This window comes from Mustela lutreola, chromosome 10, assembly GCF_030435805.1.
Source record: "Mustela lutreola isolate mMusLut2 chromosome 10, mMusLut2.pri, whole genome shotgun sequence".
Classification (NCBI taxonomy): Eukaryota; Metazoa; Chordata; class Mammalia; order Carnivora; family Mustelidae; genus Mustela; species Mustela lutreola.
The window spans coordinates 61,658,371-61,681,095 of NC_081299.1; the positions used below are offsets into that span (position 1 = coordinate 61,658,371).

A 22,725-nucleotide genomic window follows, 5' to 3' on the forward strand; every position below is an offset into this window, starting at 1 on the left:
AATGTCTAGTCACAGTTTCCTTTCCCTTTTTATTTATGGACACTGATTTCCTGCAGACTTTAAGAGAAAAATCCCATCCACCTAGGTTTAAAAGCAGAGTTCAGCTCTTCAGAAAACCTATGCTATTTGAAATCATAATCACCGAGTAGAACTCTGTGAATGCACTTGTAAGTGGGCTTCTGAGTGCACTTTGTTTAGTACTACCTATTAAGTTTAATATCTGCAAGACATCTGTAATACAATTGGCTTTAAGAGTTTAGAAGCCTGACTCAGGCAAAGGCTGCATATTTCCAAGAACCATGTTATTTTGTGCAGTTACTGCACATACCATAAAATAGGTATACCATTGACAATTAGGTTCATTTTAGATAGACATTTAAAACAGTAGTATTTTCATCAGAAATATTTTTTTAGCATCATTCATTGAACTGAGGGGGAAGTGCAGATAGGAGTGAGTTAAACTTTTAGCTATTTTCCCCTAAATTCTTGTCTCCTTGATCTATTATATTATTAACATTTGTAAGGATGACTCTGAGTATTGTACTTCTACATATAGCATTTCAAAGCAAGTTGAGGTATGTTTCTCAATATGAATAAGCATGTCTGTGGACTTTGCAGCTGGGAAGTTGAACATGCAACCCAAGAAGTTTATGAGTATGAGGATGTTCTAGAATATTCTATGAAAACAAACCACTGGAATTGCCATTGCTAATTAAGGTTTTCACCAAGACAGGTCCTTCAATGTCTCTAGATTTAGAGGTTCTCTCTTTTTAGCAGCACCCTGGAAATAGCACCTCTTCTTTTTTATTTTAAATATACCAATAGCTTTTGAAGTGCTTAACTGGGTGCCTTGAAGATAATGTCCTGAATTTATAGTACCTTTCAAGTGTAAGTACTTTACAAATGATGTGGAAGTCTCACTCACCAAAGAGGATGCTATCTCACTCAAGCTGCTGGAGATTTAAATAGGCAGGAAGCCACTGGAAATTGACCTGGGAGGCCAAGGATGTGATCTTATTTCTACTGAAAAATGCCCTGGGAGTACCATTGAGGTCAAGAGGTCAAGCATTTTAGCTTTATATTCCTTTTCCAAGGGTACCTTTGGCTCTCTAGGGCCCTCCAGGGGCAAGGGTCTTTGTTCACACAAAGGCAAGGATTTTACTAATTGAATCACTAACACTACTTCTCCCCAGGGATTTTATCATAGTACCTGATCAGAGTTTAGACCTCTTTTATCTATGAAATCTGACCCCATCAAAGTACAAGGAAACTTTGCTTCAGGCAGAATTTGTAAAACAGCAGGGATTATATACCTTTCTCCAATCTCTTATCAAATGCCACTTTTTTTTCTTTTTCAAGGGAATTTCTTGACTTTCTCCATAAATATGATGTGAAATTTTGAATGTGAATGAGTTTACTTTCAAATGTCTGTTTTCTATTTCTATTATACATAAATTTTATTTATTTTTTTAATTATACATAAATTTTAATTCATAAAATTCCTTGAAAAGTTCAAATTATACATAGAACACAAAACTACAAAACGGTCCTTAATTTAAACTTGTCTCTTCATATTATGTTCTCTCTACTTTAAGTATTCTTTATATGGATGCATATTCAAAATTATTTTTCTAGGTACAACAAAATCCTAGAAAAGATATACTTCTGAATTTATAGTAACAGGTTTCCTTTCATAATTTTTCAACTGAAAAATAATAAACTAAAAGGTAAAATCTTTGGTCATATGAAAAACTTTTTTTTCAGCTCTGATGATGCCTTCAATAAAGTCAACTTAAATTACCGCACAGAGAATGGGCTGTCTCTACTACATCTATGCTGCGTTTGTGGAGGTGAGTGCTTAAAACTCAGTATTTTACAAACTAGTTATATGTAGCTATGGTCAATGATTTGAGCTGCTTAATAGTCTACAAGAGAATTCTATTCATGCTTAATTTTCTCTTTTGCTTTGTCCCTAAACTCTGATAAACTTCAGTTGAAGCAGTAACTACCAGGCAGATGTTCCAATGGATTTAGCTCTGAATTTAAGTTTCATTTTGTTTCTATCCTGAATCAAGTCTCTTAATTTGCTTGAAAACTAAAAAAAAAAAAAAAAAAAAAGGAATTCAGTATTGGGTGTGCCAGTCAGGGATTAGGTTAAATTCAGAAGCACTTAAAGCATTCCCTAAAATACAATCATGCAATCCCTTTACAATCTGCAGTAAAATATGTGTAAGGTAAGATAAATGCCAAAGATAAAATCTTAAAGTGCAGATTGATCAATGTGAAGATTTAGAGTTTAATTGAACTTGTATTTTATTGGTTTTGTTCATTGATGTATCCCAAGCACTGGCATATAGTAGATACTTAATAAATTTATTAATGAATGATTAAGATTTACTTTGTTAATACAAACTAGTATTCACTAAACTCGGGTTTTAAATAAAAAAAACCAATGCAGAAATATCAACTCTAATCATATTTTATAAGCATTCCTCCAAGAACTAAACAGACTCTACTTAACAGATCTTCCTCCCAAATTTAAACATGCATTTCCAACCTCGATTCCTTCTTCCAGATTTCTCTGATCTAAAGAAACTCTACTGCTAATAATGTTCTGAGGAATCCAGTGCAACTAGATTTTTATCTAAGATTTTTCACTGTTTATTGAAATGAATTTTCATGTTTTTATGTTTCAAAACCAACCAATAATGAGAGTACTACAGAAAAAGTGTAACAGAATGAATTAAATAAATACCACTGATACAAGGTTCTATGCATGTAATAGAAGTGTACAGTACTAAGGATGGCTGTCAGTTAATAGAAAACTTTACAAATGGCCTTCAGAACAGCAGTCTGACATTTTTTTAAAGATTTCTTTTATTTATTTATTTATTTGAGAGAGAGAGAGAGAGAGAAAGAGCAAGAGCCCCAGCATGTTTGTCCAGGGGGGAGGGAAATAAACAGACTCTGTGTTAAGCATAGAGCCCAAGGCATGGCGATCCCAAGATCCTGAGATTATGACCTGAGCCAAAACCAAGAGTTAGACACTCACCACTTAACTGCCTGAGACACCTGAGCCACCCAGGTGCCACAAGTCTGACATATTCATACCTCGGTGTGAATTTATCATTAAGTCAAAGAGAGATTTGAAAGTCAATTTCTCTACTCCCACAATTTAACCTTTTTTTCACTTTTCTCTTTAAGGCAACAAGTCACATATTAGAACCCTTATGTTAAAAGGGCTTCGCCCATCTCGACTAACAAGAAATGGATTTACAGCCTTGCACTTGGCAGTTTACAAGGTACAGTATTTTTGTTCCCATAATACTGTATTACAACTTAAGATGATGTGTATCTTCAGACTGCTGCTGCCCTTTCTCCCCTTCACCCTCCTCCTCTTTTTCTTCTCCTCCTCCTCTTCCTCCCTCTTCCTCCTATTCTTCTTTTTCCTCTTCTCCTTCTTGTTCTTCTTCTCTTCTTCCTCCTACCTCCTCCTCCACCTCCTTCTTCTTCTTCTCCTTCTTCTTCTCTTCCTCCTCCTCCTCCTCCTCCTCCTCCTCCTCCTCCTCCTCCTCCTCCTCCTCCTCCTTCTTCTTCTTCTTCCTGTGTGTGATGGGGAGTTGGCAAATTGGTAATCATGAAAAACATTCAGAGTGACTAGAGCATTATATTACTAGGGGAAGCTCTTTCTCTATATTGACCTGATATCATCTATATACCAGGTACATACTCTGTAATATTTTCCATGTTTAACTCATTTAAGTCTCACAAGAAACTATAAGTGAATACCATTATTATCTCCAAGATTACATGGTTAGTTAATGGGTTAGCCAGGATTTGGGACCTGGCCTTCTGGTCCCTTTGCCAGAGCTTCTCACCAAGAGACCAAGTTGCCTCTGTGCAATAGAGGATGAGGTTGTCTTTGAGAATGAAAGAAGCACATTGAAGCTACATTTATTTTTCTGCACATTACCTTAATTAAAAATATCTCTAGAGGCACCTGGGTGGCTCATTTAGTTAAGCATCTAACTCTTGATTTTGGCTCAGGTCATGATCTCAGGATCTTGAGATCGAGCCCTACATGGGGCTCTGTACTGGGTTTGGGGTCTGCTTAAGATTCTCTCTCTCCTTCTCCCTCTGCCCTCCCTCCACCACTCCTCACGTGCGCACTCATGCAACACTCTGTCTCTCAAATAAATATATAAAATCTTTTTAAAAAATACCTCTAGAGTTCCCTTTGCTTTCCTTCTTTATTTTTCCTACCTTTTCTTCAGTTTATTTCCTTGCATCAGTCCCTGTTTCACAGCTAACTCAGTACTTGATCAGAAGGTAAATATAAAAGTGGATTGGAAAAACTGGGATATTCAGTATTGGGATAGATCCTGGAAATTGTCATAAATATAAATGTATAGAATATATAAAATAAATATAAACTGTTTCTTCTCTAATCATAACACTTTAATATATAATTTTACTTACTCTATAATTATGAGTTAAGTATTATACTGGGTTTTATATACATTATTTCTTTAACTATTAATATAACTTAGTGATACACATAATAGCATTTTTTTAAAGAAAAGGAAACCGAAGGTTAAAGTTACATATCTAGTAAAGGTCAGAATAGTGATTGGGATCAAGTGCAGTTGGCTCATACTCTCAGACTCTCATTATATTGCATATTTTGTTCTTTCTTAATTTTATATGAATCTGTGACAGGGTTTTATTTTTATTTCAGTTTTGTTTGTGCAGGAGTTGGGAGGGGGGCAGCTGTTGCTCATATCAGGATCACTTCTCACTAGGTTCCCTCCCCAATCCTTTAGAGTTTATCGTGGTGAGGGGAAAGAAGCCATATTCTCCCATGATTCAGATTCACATATTCCTGTGATTCATAGTGCAGATGCTCTAATATTCATCCTTTTTTGAGCCCAGCCAATGCCTAGTCATTTTTTTCCTGTGAGAAAGTGTCAGTTATGTGCTAACTTGTTTTTAATACCTCCTAATCATCCTGTGAAACTTGAACTGAGGCTGAGTTCAGGATATGGTAAGCAGAGTCTGATCTTGCTTTTCTGCTGACTAGCAGGAGATGAAAGTAGAAAAGCTCCAAAGAATAAGAAGCAACTTAAGGCAGTATATGAAACCATGAATTCTGAATCTGACTGGGGAGTTCCTTTCTATATTAGTTTGTTTTCCTAATAATATGACACAACCATAGAAATGCATTTTGAATAATTTAGTGCTACAATCTTTACATAATTTCTTCTACTTCTGTTTATCAAAACTAAATTTCCATATTTAGAATTGCATTTGCTCTATTTCTTCTGTTTTCATATATTTTATGGAAGGATATATGGACTAGTTATTTTTTAGCAAGTTTAAACAAATTTAGAGTCTTAGGACATAAGGTAGGCAAAGATTTTGAAAAGGCTATAATAGAGTGCATGATTATTCTACTTATTCCTTAATAAAGGCAAAAACAAATTAAATTTACAATTTCCTTTAAAACACATTCATACTACCATTCATTTTACCATTCATTCTACCATTCATACTACCACTGCATTAAATCTAGTTCTAATTATCCATTCCCTAACCTGCCTAAGAAAAAGAAAATCCACTTACATCATCACAATACAATGATCAAAATCAGAAAATTTAATATTGATGCAATATTATAATCTATAGTCCAGATTCAAATTTGATTAGTTATCTTATTAGTGTCATTTATAAAAAGTTGTTTATATTTTTCTTGTTTAGAATTGATTCCAGAATCATTCATTTTTAGTTTTCTTGTCTCAGAATCTCTTTTATCTGAAAGAAATTTCCTTGCCTTTATTTCCTTTCCTTTCCTACCTTGATTTTAATATTTTAGTTCACACAGAACAGTTAGTTACTTATGTATATTTATTTTGATTTTTATAAATATTTCAAGTGAACTTTATTTTTTCTTACCACTCACAAAATGCATAATCTGATTTTCACATCTTTTTATTGATCACATCAGCAACTCATTTAATCATATACCCTGGCATGCTGGATCCAACTCAGAGCTGGGTAATTTTTACCAGTAGGGCAACTCTGCTTTCTTTTTTTTTTTTTTTTTAAGATTTTATTTATTTATTTGACAGAGAGAGATCACAGTAGACAGAGAGGCAGGCAGAGAGAGAAAGAGAGGGAAGCAGGCTCCCTGCCGAGCAGAGAGCCCGATGCGGGACTCCATCCCAGGGACCCTGAGATCATGACCTGAGCCGAAGGCAGAGGCTTAACCCACTGAGCCACCCAGGTGCCCGGCAACTCTGCTTTCTTTAATAATAATGGAACAGGTGTTCTGTTTTTTAATTCCATGTGGCTGGTTAACACTCATCTTACTTGTTTTGTTTGTTTTTTATTTGTTTTTGTTTAGTTTTTTTTTTAATAGGGGCTAGATTTATTGAGGTATAATTTATGTACAATAAAATTCACAATTTTAAGTGGGCAATTTGATGACTTTTAAAAATGTATATAGTCATGTACTGTCATCACAGTCATGATATAGGACTTTTTATCATATAAAAAATTTCCTTCATACCCTCTCTGTAGTCGATTTCTTCCTTTATCCCCCTGACCTCTGGAAAACATACATGTTTTCAATCAGTATAATTTTTCCCTTTCTAGAATTTACCTAAATGCAGTTCATTCAGTATGTTTTCTTTTATATATAGTTTCTGTCACTTAGCATAATACTATTGTTGTATGTTCAGTAATTCATTTATTTTATGGTGGATCTATATTCCTTTCAATGTATATAGTACCATTTGTTCAACAATTTACTTGTTATGGACAGATGAGTTTTTTCCATATTTTGACTGTTATAAAGCTGCTATTAATATTCATGTGCAGATCTTTTTTGAGTGTTTGTCTTTATTTCTCTTGGGAAATGTGTAGAAATGTAATTGGTGGATCACATCATAAGTGCATGTTTATTTTATAAGAAATGCCAAGCCCTTTACCGAGTTGGTTCTATCATCTTCCATTTCCATTAGCAATGTGTTTGTTTCTAATGATTATGTTATACAGTCTTGCCAACACTTGTCAATATTTTTTATTTTAACCTTTCTATTGGATATATATTAATTATATTGCTTAATTTGCATTTCTGTGGTGGCTACTGAAGTTGAATAGATTTTTATTTGCTTATTTATCACTTTTTTTTTGCTGTTGTGTCTTTTCAAATCTTTATCCCATTTTTAAATTTGTTTTATTGTTTTCCTGAATTATAAGAAAAGATGTGTTTTATGTATTTAGATAAGGGTCCTTTGTTGGATATACATTTTGCAAAATTTTCCCATCTTTGGCTTGCCTTTTCATTTTCTTATGGCAAAACTTATACGCCTTATTTCTTAACTGATTAGTGATTACATTATAGATCTTCAATAAACACATGCACTATCTATTAATATCAGACTATTTCACTTTAAACATAACCATCCATAGTATGATTCCACTTTATCTTCACTCTTAATACTATTGTTGTCTTATACATTATATCTATATATGTTATAAATTCCAATATATTGTTAGAATTTTTGTGATAAATACTTCATATCCTTTAGAGAAAATATATTTAATTTTTAGCACATTGGTTATAATAAATCTATGTATGATTTTCTCTATAAAGTGCTTTTTAGAGTCCATTGAACTTCATAAATCTGTAAGTTTATGCTTTCATCAATTTCAGAAATTTTGATCATTATTTTTTCAAATATGTATGTTAGAATGTTGGTAATCTTCCATAATCTGTTAATTTTCTTCTATATTTTTTCTTTCTGTTTTTAAATTTTGATTATTTCTAATTACTTGAATTCAAGTTCCAAAATGACTCCTCTGCGCTCTCCCCTCTGATGATAATCTATTAAGAGTTATTCATTTCAGATACCATATTTTTCAGGTCTAGGATTTCCCTTGATGTTTAAATATAATTTTAATTTCTTTTCTATGTTTACCCATCTGTTCCTTTGCTTTTCCATATTTTCCTTTAAATTCTTGAATCTACATTAATGACTGTTTTAAATCCCTTATCTGTTGTCTCTAATATCTGGATTACCCCATTGTTTATTTCTATTGAATGTTTTTTCTCTTGACTGTATATTACATTTTCCAGTTTTTTCACATATTTTTAAATTTTTTATTGGATGTTAGACTTTATGTGTTATTTGTTACAATAAATCATCATGTTATCTTCCTTTAAAGATGTTGAGTTTTGTTTTGTTTTGTTTTTGGAAGGCAGTTACATTTCACCTAGTCAATTTTGATTTGATTTTTTGTGACGTTGGTCTATTTGAGTTTCAGACTTAGCCTAAAAGCATACCTCCTACTCTAGGATGTGGTCCTTGCTCCTGAATATGGTTCTTACTCTAAAGGTGTGGATTTTTTATATCTTACCTGATTGCCCAAGTCACTTAGTAAAGTCTCCATTATGGTTTCTGGAACTCCAAAATTTCCCATTACTCCATCATCTCTTCCATAATTACCATATACTTTCCAGCCATAAATCAGTGATCTTATCTACTAAAGAGTGTCTCTGTTTCTGCACAGTTCAACTCAAAAATCCATAGTGAATCTCTGTGCAGATGTCTATAGTCCTCTCTTTGTGTAGCTGCTTCTTCTGCTTCAGTTACCCTGTTAACAAATTGCAGTCATTTTATAATCCCAGAAACTTAATCTCGATTGTTAACTCATTATGATTTCCCTTTCACTTTCTCTTCTGTGACAGAGAAATATCTCAGGCAGAAAGTGAGAGCACCCATGGAATATTGTGGAGGCTTACCTTATGTCTTTCCCTTCTTCCAAAGATCACAGTCTTTTGTTCATATTCTTCAGTGACTTATAACAGTTGTGTCATGTATTTTGTTCCATCTTATGTATTTTACTTGTCAGTGGGGGAAATCTGTACATGTTATTTAGTCTTGCCCCCATCTATTTTTATATTACTTCCAAAATGATCTGCATAAGGCACAAATCTGTAATGTCAATGTTCTATTTAAAAATTACTGTTGTTATTCCTTAACTGCATAATAAAATTCAGGCTCCTAAATAAGATATTCAAAATCCCTTAATTCACAACTTTTTTTTTTAAGATTTTATTTATTTATTTGACAGAGAGAGATCACAAGTAGGAAGAGAGGCAGGCAGAGAGAGAGGAGGAAGCAGGCTCCCTGCCAAGCAGAGAGCCTGATGCGGGGCTCGATCCCAGGACCCTGAAATCATGACCTGAGCTGAAGGCAGCAGCTTAATCCACTGAGCCACCCAGGCACCCCCTTAATTCACAACTTTGCTGGAATCACTTTTCAGACTTTCTTATGGCCACTGCTCTTTCAACTCTAATGGTTTTCAAATTTAATATGCATAAGAATTATATGGTAACTACATGTTTAAAATGGATATTTCTCTCCACATCTCACTTCAATCAAATTTTGTACATATAGAATATGCTGGGAACCTAAAATTTTAACAAACAACCTAGGCAATTTTGATGTAAGCAGTTTTTTGATGTAAACTAAATGATAAGGATCATTGTTCAAGTCTTGCAACTCAAATTGTGGTAAGAAGACCAGACTCTCCTGCCTCAAATAGAGATTTTTAGAAATGCAGAACCTCATTCCCTATCCTACCCCTAACCAATGAGAATGAGTTTTTGTTTTTTGTTCTTAATCCCAGCTGACAGTTTTACATACTAAAGTTTGTAAAGCACTGTTCTAGATTACTTCATTCTTTAGGACAAGCATTTTTCCTACCCCAGTGTTTTTATTCTTATTATTTCTTCTGCTTAAATATATTTTGATTTCTTTACTTCTTAAGAGATTATTACATATTTGAAACCAAGATAAATTGAGCTCCCTCAAGGCTTCTTGAACTCCCAAGCAGATTTTATTGTACTCTCTTTGGGGTTTCAATTACAAATTCACATTGTTTTATATTACAGCACTTACAGTTATTTATTTGGGTACTTCATATGTTTTGTGAACTTGTAACATTGGGAGTAGGTCTTTTTCTTTAATTACTCAGTGTATAAGGACCTATAAAAGATCCCTGATAAATAGTCTTGAGAAATTAATGAGTATCCAAGCATTAGCACAAATAATACTTGATATTGATTGATATAATTTACCTTAATAAAGACTGTCAGCTTAGAAGCTAGACTATTTATTTCCATATCTCAGTAGTGAGACTTACTAGCTATGCATCTTTAAACAAATTACTCTCTCCCTCAGTGTCTGAAATGGAGGAAATAGAATAGCATATTTTATTGAGTGGTTTATAGTTTTAAAAAGGACAAACCATGCACAGTACTTAGTGAAGTACCTAGCATGTAGCATGTACTTGGTTAAAAGTTAATTATCATTGTTGAACTTTCATTTCAAACAAATATTTATTGAACAATTAATGTTCAGCCATTTAAAAAAAAAAGATCTTATTTACTTATTTATTAATTGGTTGATTTGAGAGAGAGAGAGAGCGCGCACACGTGCCAGCCCATGAGCATGGGGGCACAAGGGGAAGGAGAGGAAGAGACAGAATCCCAAGCAGATTCTATGCTGAGCACATAGCCCAACACATGGCTTATCTTACAACCTGAGATCATAAACTGATCCAAAACCGAGTCAGAAGCTTAACTGACTGAACACTCAGGTTCCCCTAATTTTCAGCCATTTTATACCAAAAACAAACAAAAAGGATCACATCTTCTGGATTATAACATCTAAAGAGATGAGAATATGTAATCCTAAAAACATCAAAGTAGTGAAGTCTACACTTAGATCAATGGATTCCAAGATTTTTATTATATGCTACATAAAATTATCTCCCCAAATGCAGATATTTGTTCAAAATCATAATTATGAAAAAATTATCAATAAATATTTCTAAGCAAAAATACACTCTCTGGCAGAGAGTGTTAAAATTTGTTGGTATAAATCAATATTTCATATATCCCCTTTGATAATATTAAAATATTTTTACAAACTTATTTTCAAATATGATTAACTATTCATTAATTTTACCTGGAAATTTGGCTTATAAAAATCTCAAATTACTAGAAAGAAAATTGCCCAGCATGCCAGCTCTGCTATTTTCCTTCCCTTCTTCTTATATTAATGATATACATTTCTTCTGTGATTTTTCCCACAGGAATCTTTTAAAAATAATCTGACAATTTTTTAGAAATAAATTCAGTTAAAATTAGATATTAAAATCTATAAAGCCACTAAATTTAGCACACATGAGCAATAATGCATCTGTAGTTACTAAATGCTAAAGAAAAAAGTGAGAAGGAACTCTCAACTTCTCTCCATTTGGAATTATAAGTATTTATTTATCATACTTTGGGTATTATATGTGACACCTAACTAACTGATCCATTAACTAAGACCACCAGTATAAATTTTTGTGTGAAATATTAGTAAAATTTAATTCTTTTTTATAAATAAAGACAAATAGAATTTCTGATATTTTCTTTTTGTATTATTGAACACCAGGAAATGGAAGAAGGGTCAACAGAGATGATGAGATAAAAAAAGTTCAAAAGCAAAGTTAGAGGTCTTACTTTGAGTACAGATACTCAGTCTAACAGTGTTCTCTTTTTTCTTTCCTGTTTTCCAAATTTCAAACAAAGTCAAGTATTCCTGTCACACCAACCTTTAATAAGTGATATCTTTTGCAGAGGTAAATTCAGAATTGTTTCAACAAGAGGAATGTAGGTGTGAACTTTCATGAGCAGTTATTTTTATACTGATTAATGGATCCTTTCATTGGAGATGTCTGTGATGCATGAGGCAGCTCTAGTCCATTAAACTTTAATGCCTGGAACTAAATATGTTTTATACTGAAGCTCAGTATACTCTCTTGCCCTAAAAGAAACCTTAGTACTCTTCGAAGACTACAAAACTGCTTTTTTACCTTTTTCCTTACTTGCACTAATAGGCTATAATAATTACTGGGCTGGGTAACTTGCATTGTAAAGATCCTTAAGTAAGCACATTATTAAAATATATTCTTACATTTGCCTGTTTCCACCCCGAGAAACCCAATTGTCATTCCAAACCAAGGTCTGGTTTTCCTTACAGCTTGAAGTGACATTTCAGGGACTATTAGACTCTTTGAACCAGATAGGGTATTATAGAAAATAATTTAGCCCAGGTATAACATCTTGCAGGTGAAGGTAATGAGGTATTTCATGATTAAACATATTTGGAGATAAAATGGACTAAGATGTAAGATGAATGTTCTCATAGGTCAATCTTGGGAATGGCATTAGTATTAATATATGAAATTATACTTGTAAGAATCTTGAGTTTACAAACATTATACATACATTATACAATTTGATCCTGTTACAACCCTATAAATGGATACATCAGTTATTAGATTCCCTTTTTACAGGTGAAGAACACATGGTCAGGGCTTACACATGAAAGACAAAAAATTGAGAGTAGAATATTAGGGGTGAAGGGTGACATTTTGTATTGAGAAAAGCATATGACTTAAAATCAGAAAGTCTAAGTTCAAGTCCCAGTTTAGCTTTTATTTAAAAGCTAAATGATGTGTTATGCCAGTTGAGTTCCAAAAAGCAGGCTCTGAAAGGGATTTTGGAGTACAGGAGATTTATTTTTAAGTGACACCTGTGAAAGGGAATGAAGGTAGTAGAATAGTCTGGGTAAGATGTCAGACCACAGTGCAGACTTACTTAAATCTTTACCAGCCCAATAGGAACTCCAGAGCAAAAATTGTCTATTAAAGGAGTAATGCTTGAGTGGCAACGGCTGGTTCTTTTACCAGTGATGGTTCTTTTACCATCAGCTTTCCCAGTCAAGGACTGGGGACCACGTTGGAAAGATCTCACCTCTACTGCTCCAGTGGATCCTTGAAAGAGCTAGCTAAGGGATGCTGCCAGCTAACCACATTCCCAGCACACTCTTCTTGAAGGGAAGTCTGAATAGCATATCTCTACATCTGCCAAACAATTGGAAATTCTCAGTATTTTATACCAAATGAAAAAGGGAAATTATTTTTCTCTATATGTAGTATAGCTCAATTGTGTAGATAATAATTAATAACAAAAATTATGTCAAGCATTATGCAAAATACATTACATTATTTGATTTAATCCTCACAACAACTCAGAGATTAGTACTGTTATGATCTCCATTATAGGAAAAAAAAATGACTTAAGAAGTTAGGGAACATGTCTCAAATGTAGGAAGTGGCCATTATATGCAAACACAAGTTTACTTTTCTGTGCTAGTCTGTGCTCTATCTAGTTTCATGAAGGTCCATATCTGAGAAAAAGAATGGAAGGAAATGTGCATAAATGATAATAGTGATTATATGGTGGTACTACAGGTTATAAATTGCTATTTATTCTTTTACTCTATTTTCTACATTTTCTGCAATGACATGTTCTAGTTGTCTGTTGAAGCATAACAAATCACCCCAAACTTAGTCCTCTAATACAACAGTTATTTTATTATTCTTATGGATTCTCAGCTCAAGAATTCTGACAAGACACAGCAGGGATGGCTTGATTCTGCTCAATGGTATTTAGGGCCTCAGCTGAGAAGACATAAATGACTGGGGTACTTCATCAACCAGGGAACTGGAATCCCCTGAAGGCTTCACATATCTGGTACTTGGGCTGGAATGACTGTAAGTCTGGCTGTAGCTGGGTCATTTAATTGGGAAGTTTGTAAATGATATGCAGCTTTTCTGCGTAACCTGGGACTCCTTATAGCCTGGCTGCCTCAAGGTAGTCAGACTTCTTACATGGTAGCTAATAGCTTCAAGAGTAAGTTTTCCAGAAAATAGAAGGAATATATGTTGCTTTTTATGACCTAGCCTTAGAGAAACATAGTTTATTTCTACCACATTCTTTTGGTCAGAACACATCTATTTGAGAAGATTATAAATGAATTAGTGCCATGTTTTATAACCTCCAGAGGACATATTTCCATAATCAGAAGAATGTAAATTTTAGACATTAAAAATTCCCAGTTTATTTTTTACTCTGAAATAAATTTAGCAAAACAAACAAACAAACAAATAACCTGAGCAAGTGTTTGTGTGTGTGTGTGTGTGTGTATGTGTATTTAACTTATGAGATTTGGTGGTAGAGAATCTAAGCTCTCTGATAGTAATGGGTACTCATCTTGGCTTTATCTGTAGTAACAATCACAGAGCTAACAACAGGCAGGATATTAGATGCTGTGTTACAGTTTTATGCATAGAAGAAAATCGGACTTGCTAACATTAAAGATTTTACCCATTTACATAAATCTTTAATGGTCTATTGTATCACAAATCCACTTAATCAAGGATTTGCTGGACAGATTTGTCCAAGCCTTACTCAACCACACATGGATCTCTTTTGTTTAAAAACAAATAGCATACAAGAATTCCTGGGTGGCACAGGTGGTTAAACATTGGACTCTTGGACTCTTGGTTGGACACTTGGTTTTGTCTCAGGTCATGCTCTCAAGGTCATAAAATCAAGCCCCACCTCTGGCTCTGCACAGGTCACAGAGTCTGCTTAAGACTCTCTCCCTCTCCATCTGCCCTTTGCTCCACAACTTGTCTCTCATAAATAAATAAATCTTTAAAACTGTTCAACAAGAAGATTTAAAAATTTTAAATATCTATGCCCCTGACATGGGAGCAGCCAACTGTATAAACAAATTAATAGCAAAATCAAAAAAACACAATGACCATAATACAATAATAGTAGGTGATTTTAACACCCCCTGACTGAAATGGACAGATCATCGAAGCAAAAGATCCACAAGGAAATAAAGTTCTTAAATGACACACTGGACCAGATGGATATCACAGATATATTCAGAACATTCCATCCCAAAACAACAGAATGCACATTCTTCTCTAGTGCACATGGAACTTTCTCCAGAATAGATCACACTCTGGGTCACAGATCAGGTCTTAACCAGTTCTGAAAGACTGGGATCATTCCCTGCATATTTTCAGACCACAATGCTCTGAAGCTAGAACTCAATCACAAGAGGAAATTAAAGAAGAATTTAAAAAAATTCATGGAAACAAATGAAATGAAAACAAAAACTGTTCAAAATCTGTGGGACACAGCAAAGGCAGTCCTAAGAGGAAAAAATATAGCCATACAAGACTTTCTCAAGAAACAAGAAAGGTCTCAAGTACACAGCCTAACCCTACACCAAACGGAGCTAGAAAAAGAACAGCAAAGAAAGCCTAACCCCAGCAGGAGAAGAGAAATAATAAAGATCAGAGCAGAAGTCAATGAAATAGAAACCAAGAGAAGAGTAGAACAAATCAACAAAACTAGGAGCTGGTTCTTTGAAAGAATTAATAGGATTGATAAACCCCTGTGGCCAGACTTACCAAAAAGAAAAAAGAAAGGACCCAAGTAAATAAAATCATGAATGAAAGAGGAAGGATCACAACCAACACCAAAGAAATACTAACAATTATTAAAACATACTATGAGCAACTCTACGCCACCAAATTTGACAATCCAGAAGAAATGGATGCATTCCTAGAGACATATAAACTACAACAACTGAACCAGGAAGAAATAGAAAACCTGAACAGACCCATAACCAGTAAGGAAATTGAAACAGTCATCAAAAATCTCCAAACAAACAAAAGCCCAGGGCCAGACAGCTTTCCAGGGAAATTCTACTAAACACTTAAAGAAGAATTAATTCCTATTCTCCTGAAACTATTCCAAAAAATAGAAATGGAAGGAAAATTTCCAAACTCATTTTATGAAGCCAGCATCACCTTGATCCCAAAACCAGACAAAGACCCCATCAAAAAAGAGAATTACAGACCAATATCCTTGATGAACACAAATGCGAAAATTCTCACCAAAATACTAGCCAATAGGATCCAACAGTACATAAAATGGATTACTCACCATGACCAAGTGGGATTTATTCCAGGTCTGTGAGGTTGGTTCAATATCCGCAAATCAATCAATGTGATAAAATACATTGATAAAAGAAAGAACAAGAACCATATGATACTCTAAATAGATGCTGAAAAAGCATTTGACAAAGTACAGCACCCCTTCCTCCTCAAAACTCTTCAAAGTGTAGGGATAGAGGGCACATACCTCAATATTATCAAAGCCATCTATGAAAAACCCACCACAAATATCATTCTCAATGTAGAAAAACTGAGAGCTTTTCTGCTAAGGTCAGGAACACAGCAGGGATGTCTGTCATCACCACTGCTATTCAACACAGTACTAGAAGTCCTAGTCTCAGACAACAAAAAGAAATTAAAGACATCCAAATCAGCAAAGAAGAACACAAAATACTCCACTCCAAATCTAACAGAACTTGTACAGGAATTCAGTAGGGTGTCAGCATATAAAATCAATGCACAGAAATCAGTTGCATTTCTCTACACCAACAACAAGACAGAAGAAAGAGAAATTAATGGGTCAATCCCATTTACAATTGCACTCAAAACTGTAAGATACCTAAGAATAAACCTAACCAAAGAGGCTAAGAATCTATACTCAGAAAACTATAAAGTACCCATGAAAGAATTTGAGGAAGACACAAAGAAATGGAAAAATGTTCCATGCTCATGGATTGGAAGAACAAATATTGTGAAAATGTATATGCTACCTAAAGAAATATACACCTTTAATGCAATCCCAATCAAAATCCCAACCATTTTTTTCAAAGAAATGGAACAAATAATCCTAAAATTTATATGGAACCAGAAAAGACCTCGAATAGCCAAAGGAATATTGAACAAGAAAGCTAAAGTTGGAGACATCACAGTTCCGGACTTCAAGCTCTATTACAAAGCTGTCATCATCGAGACAGTATGATACTGGCACAAAAACAGACACATAGATCAATGGAACAGAATAGAGAGCCCAGAAATGGACCCTCAACTCTATGGTCAACTAATCTTCGACAAAGCAGGAAAGAATGTCCAATGGGAAAAAGACAGCCTCTTCAATAAATGGTGTTGGAAAAATTGGACAGCGACATGCAGAAAAATAAAATTGGACCATTTCCTTACACCACACATGAAAATAGACCTGAAAATGAATGAAAGACCTCAATGTGAGACAGGAATCTATCAAAATCCTTGAGGAGAATACAGGCAGCAACCTCTTCAACCTCAGCTGCAGCAACTTCTTCCCAGAAACATCACCAAAGGCAAGGGAAGCAAGGGCAAAAATGAACTATTGGGACTTCATCAAGATCAAAAGCTTTTGCACGGCATAGGAAACAGTCAACAAAACCAAAAGACACCTGACAGAATGGGAGAAGATATTTGCAAACGCCATATCAGATAAGGGAATAGTATCCAAAAGCTTTAAATAACTTATCAAACTCAACACCCAAAGCACAAATAATCCAATCAAGAAATGGGTAGAGCACATGAACAGATTCTGCAAAAATGGCCAACAGACACATGAAAAAATGCTCCACATCATTCAGCATCAGAGAAATACAAATCAAAACCACAATGAAATACCACTTCACATCAGTAGGATGGCTCAAATTAACAAGTCAGGAAATAACAGATGCTGATGAGGATGCAGAGAAAGGGGAACCCTCCTACACTGTTGGTGGGAATGCAAGCTAGAGCACCCACTCTGGAAAACAGCATGGAAGTTCCTCAAAAAGTTGAAATAGAGCTACCTTATGATCCAGCAAGTGCACTACTGGGTATTTACCCTAAAGATACAAACATAGTGTTCAAAGGGGCACATGCCTCCAAATGTTTATAGCAGCAATGTCCACAATAGCCAAAGTATGAAAAGAACCTAGATGTCCATCAACAGATGAATGGATATATATATATATATCTCCATATATATATATATATATATATATATATATATATATATATATATATTTAATGCAGCCACCAAAAGAAATGAAATCTTGCCATTTGCAACAACGCATATGCAACTAGAGGGTATTATGCTGAGTGAAATCAGTCAATCAGAGAATGACAATTATCATATGGTCTCCCTGATATGAGAAATTTGAGAGGCAGAGTGGGGGGTTTGGGGGGTAGGGAAGGCAAAAAATGAAACAAGATGGGATTGGAAGGGAGACAAACCATAAGAGACTCAATCTCACAAAACAAACTGAGGGTTGCTGGGGGGGGCTATGGAGAAGGTCGTTGCATCATGGACATTGGGGAGGGTATGTGCTATGGTGAGTGCTGTGAAGTGCTGATGATTCATAGACCTATACCCCTGGGGCAAATAATGCATTATATTTTAATTAAAATAATTAATTATAAAAGAGAAAATCTCTTCTGAAAAATAAAACATTTTACTTCTTCCTTTCTAATTTAGATGTTTTTATTTCTTTATCTTGCCTATTCCAGCTAGAACTTCCAGTACTACATTGAATAAGAGTGGTGAAGGTGGCATCCTTCTCTTATTGCTGGTATTATAGGAAAATTTTTCAAAATTTCAAAATTGAGTATGATGTTAGCTATAAATTTGTTATGCATGGACTTTATATGTTTAAATGTATTTCTTCTATATCCAAATTGTTAAGTTTTTATAATAAAATGATGTTGAATTTGTAAAAAATATATTTAAAAGTAACTAATTAATTAATATTATACACATTAATGCATAACAGAGACTTATTCATCCCACACTTTAGAATGCTGCTGTATGTTCCATTGAATACTCATGGTGTAAATTTGGCTAGATACTGCATAAGGGAAAACCTGTCAGTTCTCCAGAAGGCTATTCCCTATCCAATTCTTCAGGGTTGTTCTTTTAAAAAATTTGCCCTTAGATACTTGATATATATTATAGAGTCCAAACAATTAGTAAGTTCAGCTTTGTCATATTTAAAATTTATCTATGTTATTTTATGTGAATGTCTGCACCATATTGCTGACTTTTAAAATTATTCCATTAGAACTCAATACTTCAGTGGATCAAGGGAAAAATATTTGGGGCTCATCATTTAAATGCAACAAAATACTGCAAAAGTACATCCTCTCTTTGATATTGGAACTAAGGAAAGATCAACTAAAGCACAATGGATCTTCCACTGTGAAGCATGATCTTCGGAGTTGAACAGACCAGAATTTATGTCTAGCTCCAACACTTCCAATCTCCTTGAGTTTCTACAAGTACTTTAAATTCTTTGAGTCTGACTACTATCAGCCATGGTAAGGGCAATAGTATTTTTCTCATAGGTAAGTTGTGAATCTGGAATAGATGATGTCAGTAAAACATTTTATATGGCATTTAGCCCATAGTAAACAATTTTTAAGAAGCAATGCTTGTTTTGTTACGTTCTCTTTAGCATAGCTTGGGAAGGTAAAAGTTCTATCTTTATACTACCTAGTAAAAAAAATTTTAGGTCAATCGAAGGTCAACTTGAGAAATCTAAACAAGATATGAAAGAATAGTACTTCAGACTGACCTCACCATTTGACTATTCTGAAGAAATCATGACATACTTCCTCTTACATTCCACAAATTTTGGCCAAGTAAGAAAAAATATAAAGATAGTTGAGAAAAGGATGGATGTGCATTACTACAATCTGTCTGATAAGTATTTCATATATTCATTGCTTTCTGTGTAATTATTTTAACATAGCCTAGTACAGAGCTCATTATAAGGTAGACATTCATTAATAGATATTTGTTGATAAAGAGTATCCATCTCTCTGTGGATTTTACAAGTTCTTCATATATTAAATATACAAACCACTTGTAAGTGTTATATATTGTGAATAGTTCTCCAATTTGTCATTTATCTTATTGTACTTTTAATAGTTTTATTTGATTAAGTTTATCATGTTTTTCTTCTATTTTAAAAAGTGATTTTGTGCTTACAAAGACTTTCTCCATTTTCCTGAATTTAAATGCCTACCCATCTGCAGGGGAAAATGTTTTAAGGTGATATCTTTTTATTTACCTCAGAGGCTTTAGCCCTTAACTGTCTTTAGTCCTCACCATTTAAAAATAATAGTTATTCATGATGTTGGAGTTAATTCCTGTGAATTACTATTTTTTTTTTTCCTGGATGAAGCAGTACTGATAGACATTTCCTATTTCCAGTAATGCTTCAGAGTTTTCCTATGTTTTAATACTTTGACTAATTCAGGGAGTAACTAATGAAGCTGAGGACATGAAGTTGTAGGGAGAAGGTAAAGACAAAGGAAAAACAGGAGTTAGATGATGGAATCAACTCACTTTCTTATTTGGAAGTTTTCACTAAGGACCGAACTGAACCCCAGTCTTCTTTGTCCAATGACAATGAGTTTATTGAGCATTACTTTGCCAGGTACCTTCCAAGTATTCTGAATGTATTTCAAGTACTTTGAATGTATTATCACATCAGTTGTGAATGCATAGTTTGTATGTGTATCACATCAGGACATACAGTTACTTTCCCCTTTATTTATAACCAAGGAACTTAGTATAAAGGAGTTATGCAACTTGCTCCAGTTAACATAGTCATTAGCAGAGCTGGGGTTCTAACTTAGGGAGCTAATTCTAGTACCCACAGTCTTAACCATAAGGATCTCAAACTTCACATGTGAAAAATAAAATATTTTATTTCTACCTCAAAAACCACATCTTCCTGATTCTTCCCTAACTCATTATGTCATTCTCCTGCCAGCTATAGTACTTGGGAAAAATTCAAACACCAAATACCCTGACCTACAAGACCCTATAAGATCAGATGTCTTAGACCTCCTCTTGAACACTACTTTTCCTTTCTTTATTTTTAACTTTATACAATACAGTGGCTTTCAAACATACCAAGTTTATTTCCATCTTAGGAAATTATGTGTTTCACATTTAGCTGCTCCTTAATCTTCAGTGGCTATCCTTGAAATTGTGGCTTGGATTTCTTTTTTTTTTTTTTTTTTTGTTATTTACCATTTATCTCAAAGTGTACCTTATCAGAGAAGTAAAGCTTTCCCTGACTGCTTAATTTAAAGTAGCCATGTTATTATTTGCTAGTTTTCCTTCACGGTCATTGGTACTTTATAATACTGTATATAATATTTTTATATGCTTATTTATTTATTTTTATTTATTTTGGAGAGAAAGCATGTGCCTGGAGGGGGGGAGGGGCAGAGGAACAGGGACAGGAGAGAGAGGGGAGAGAGAGAATCCCAAGCAGACTCCCCACTGAATGTGGAGCCTGATGAGGAGCTCAGTCCCAGGACCCTGAGATCATAATCTGAGCCAAAATAAAGACTTGGATGCTCAACTGACTGAGCTACCCACACACTGTCTTGTTTATTTTTTATTTTTTCTCTTTCCTCTTACATATACACAGTAAAAATATAAGTTCCATGAAGGCAGAAATTTAACTGTCTTATTCAGTGCCATGTTTCCCTGCTCAGAACAGTTTCACATGTCATATATATTCAAGAAGTGTTTGTTAAGTGTATGAAAGGTTTATTGAAAAAGAGAATAATGTCATCAAAACTGTGTATAAAATAATTATTTAGTAGCAGAATGGAGGCTGGACTGCAGTAGGAAAAGGCTTAATCAAAGACACTAGTGAAAAGACTATAAAATGGAGGGTGATGTCAGAAATAAGAAAGTATAGGAAATACTAGTGAGTTAGAACCAACAGAATTCTGAAACTGATTGAGTCAAAGGACTCAGTGATATTTAGAGTAAGAAAATGTCATTAATGTGTATAAGAACTAGGAGATGACAAATAACACTGGGAAAATTATGAATGGTATTTGCAAGAGCAATTTTTAATTTTTAATTTGAGATGTTATCGATAGGCAGGATGTATGGAATTTGGGATTTGGACTTAGAGGAATTTGGACTAAAAGTGAAGTTATCTGATTGTGTACAGATTTCCAAAGGTGGCATTTGGAATGAGAAAGTGTCTTGAGGCTAAGTTCACTTTTTGAAGGCAGACAAAGAGAGGAGGCAAGAAGAAAGAGATCATCTGAGTATAGAGAGAAGAAGGACTGACATTGGATTTGGTAAACAAGGTTACCTTCTGAAACTGAATAGGTGATTTTAGGACAGTGGTGAGTCCTTCTGTCTTAGGTAGAAGATACTAGCATGGCAATTTCTCTCAATAATATAAGGCAAGCACAAAGGGAGAAGAGATGGTATGAGAAAGAGCAAAATTCAATGTGCAAGGAGCATAGTGAACTCAGTTGGGATTTATGTAAGATTTGGGTATACATAGTTAGAGATTACTAAAGAAATGAATCACAGCTGTCAGGAGTGATTATTAATAACTTTTTATGGAAGCTGAGAAAATGAAGGCAAGGACAGAGATAAAATTAGCTTAGCTTTAGTGGGAAAAAAAAAGAATGGAGAAAATGTAAGTCTATATCTGAACAGAAGGGGCCAATGGAATGCAGAGTATGCAGAGGTAAAATTTAAATACAGAGGTAAATTTAAAATACAGGTATGCAGAGTAGAAAATTTGGAAACTATAACATTAATTTTGCTATTTAGAATTCTTTACCAAAGTTTTTTCACTTTTTTATAACTTCTTTTTTCAGTTACATGTAACAGGTTTAAGAAATCAACTTTTTTTTTTTTAAATGAGTGGATTTTCCTAACCAACAGTATTTGAAATAACATGTTTATGGATAAGTACAATGGCCTATCTCATGAGGACTTGACTTTCTTGCCACAGAGTGTGTTTGAGACCTATTAAAGTATTAAAGAAGTTGTTATTTGAATTCTTA

General features: G+C 34.1%; 1 protein-coding gene across 4 annotated transcripts in view; it reads left to right on the forward strand.

Moving 5' to 3' along the window:
* The window catches only part of TNNI3K (TNNI3 interacting kinase), a 319,782-nt gene that overhangs the window by 14,830 nt on the left and 282,227 nt on the right, over positions 1–22,725 (forward strand). For all 4 annotated transcript variants that reach the window (XM_059135899.1, XM_059135898.1, XM_059135897.1 and 1 more), the window contains exons 3-4: positions 1,765–1,850; positions 3,205–3,302. In XM_059135899.1, the coding sequence (XP_058991882.1) occupies positions 1,765–1,850; positions 3,205–3,302 (184 nt within the window). The remainder of the gene's footprint in view (positions 1–1,764; positions 1,851–3,204; positions 3,303–22,725) is intronic.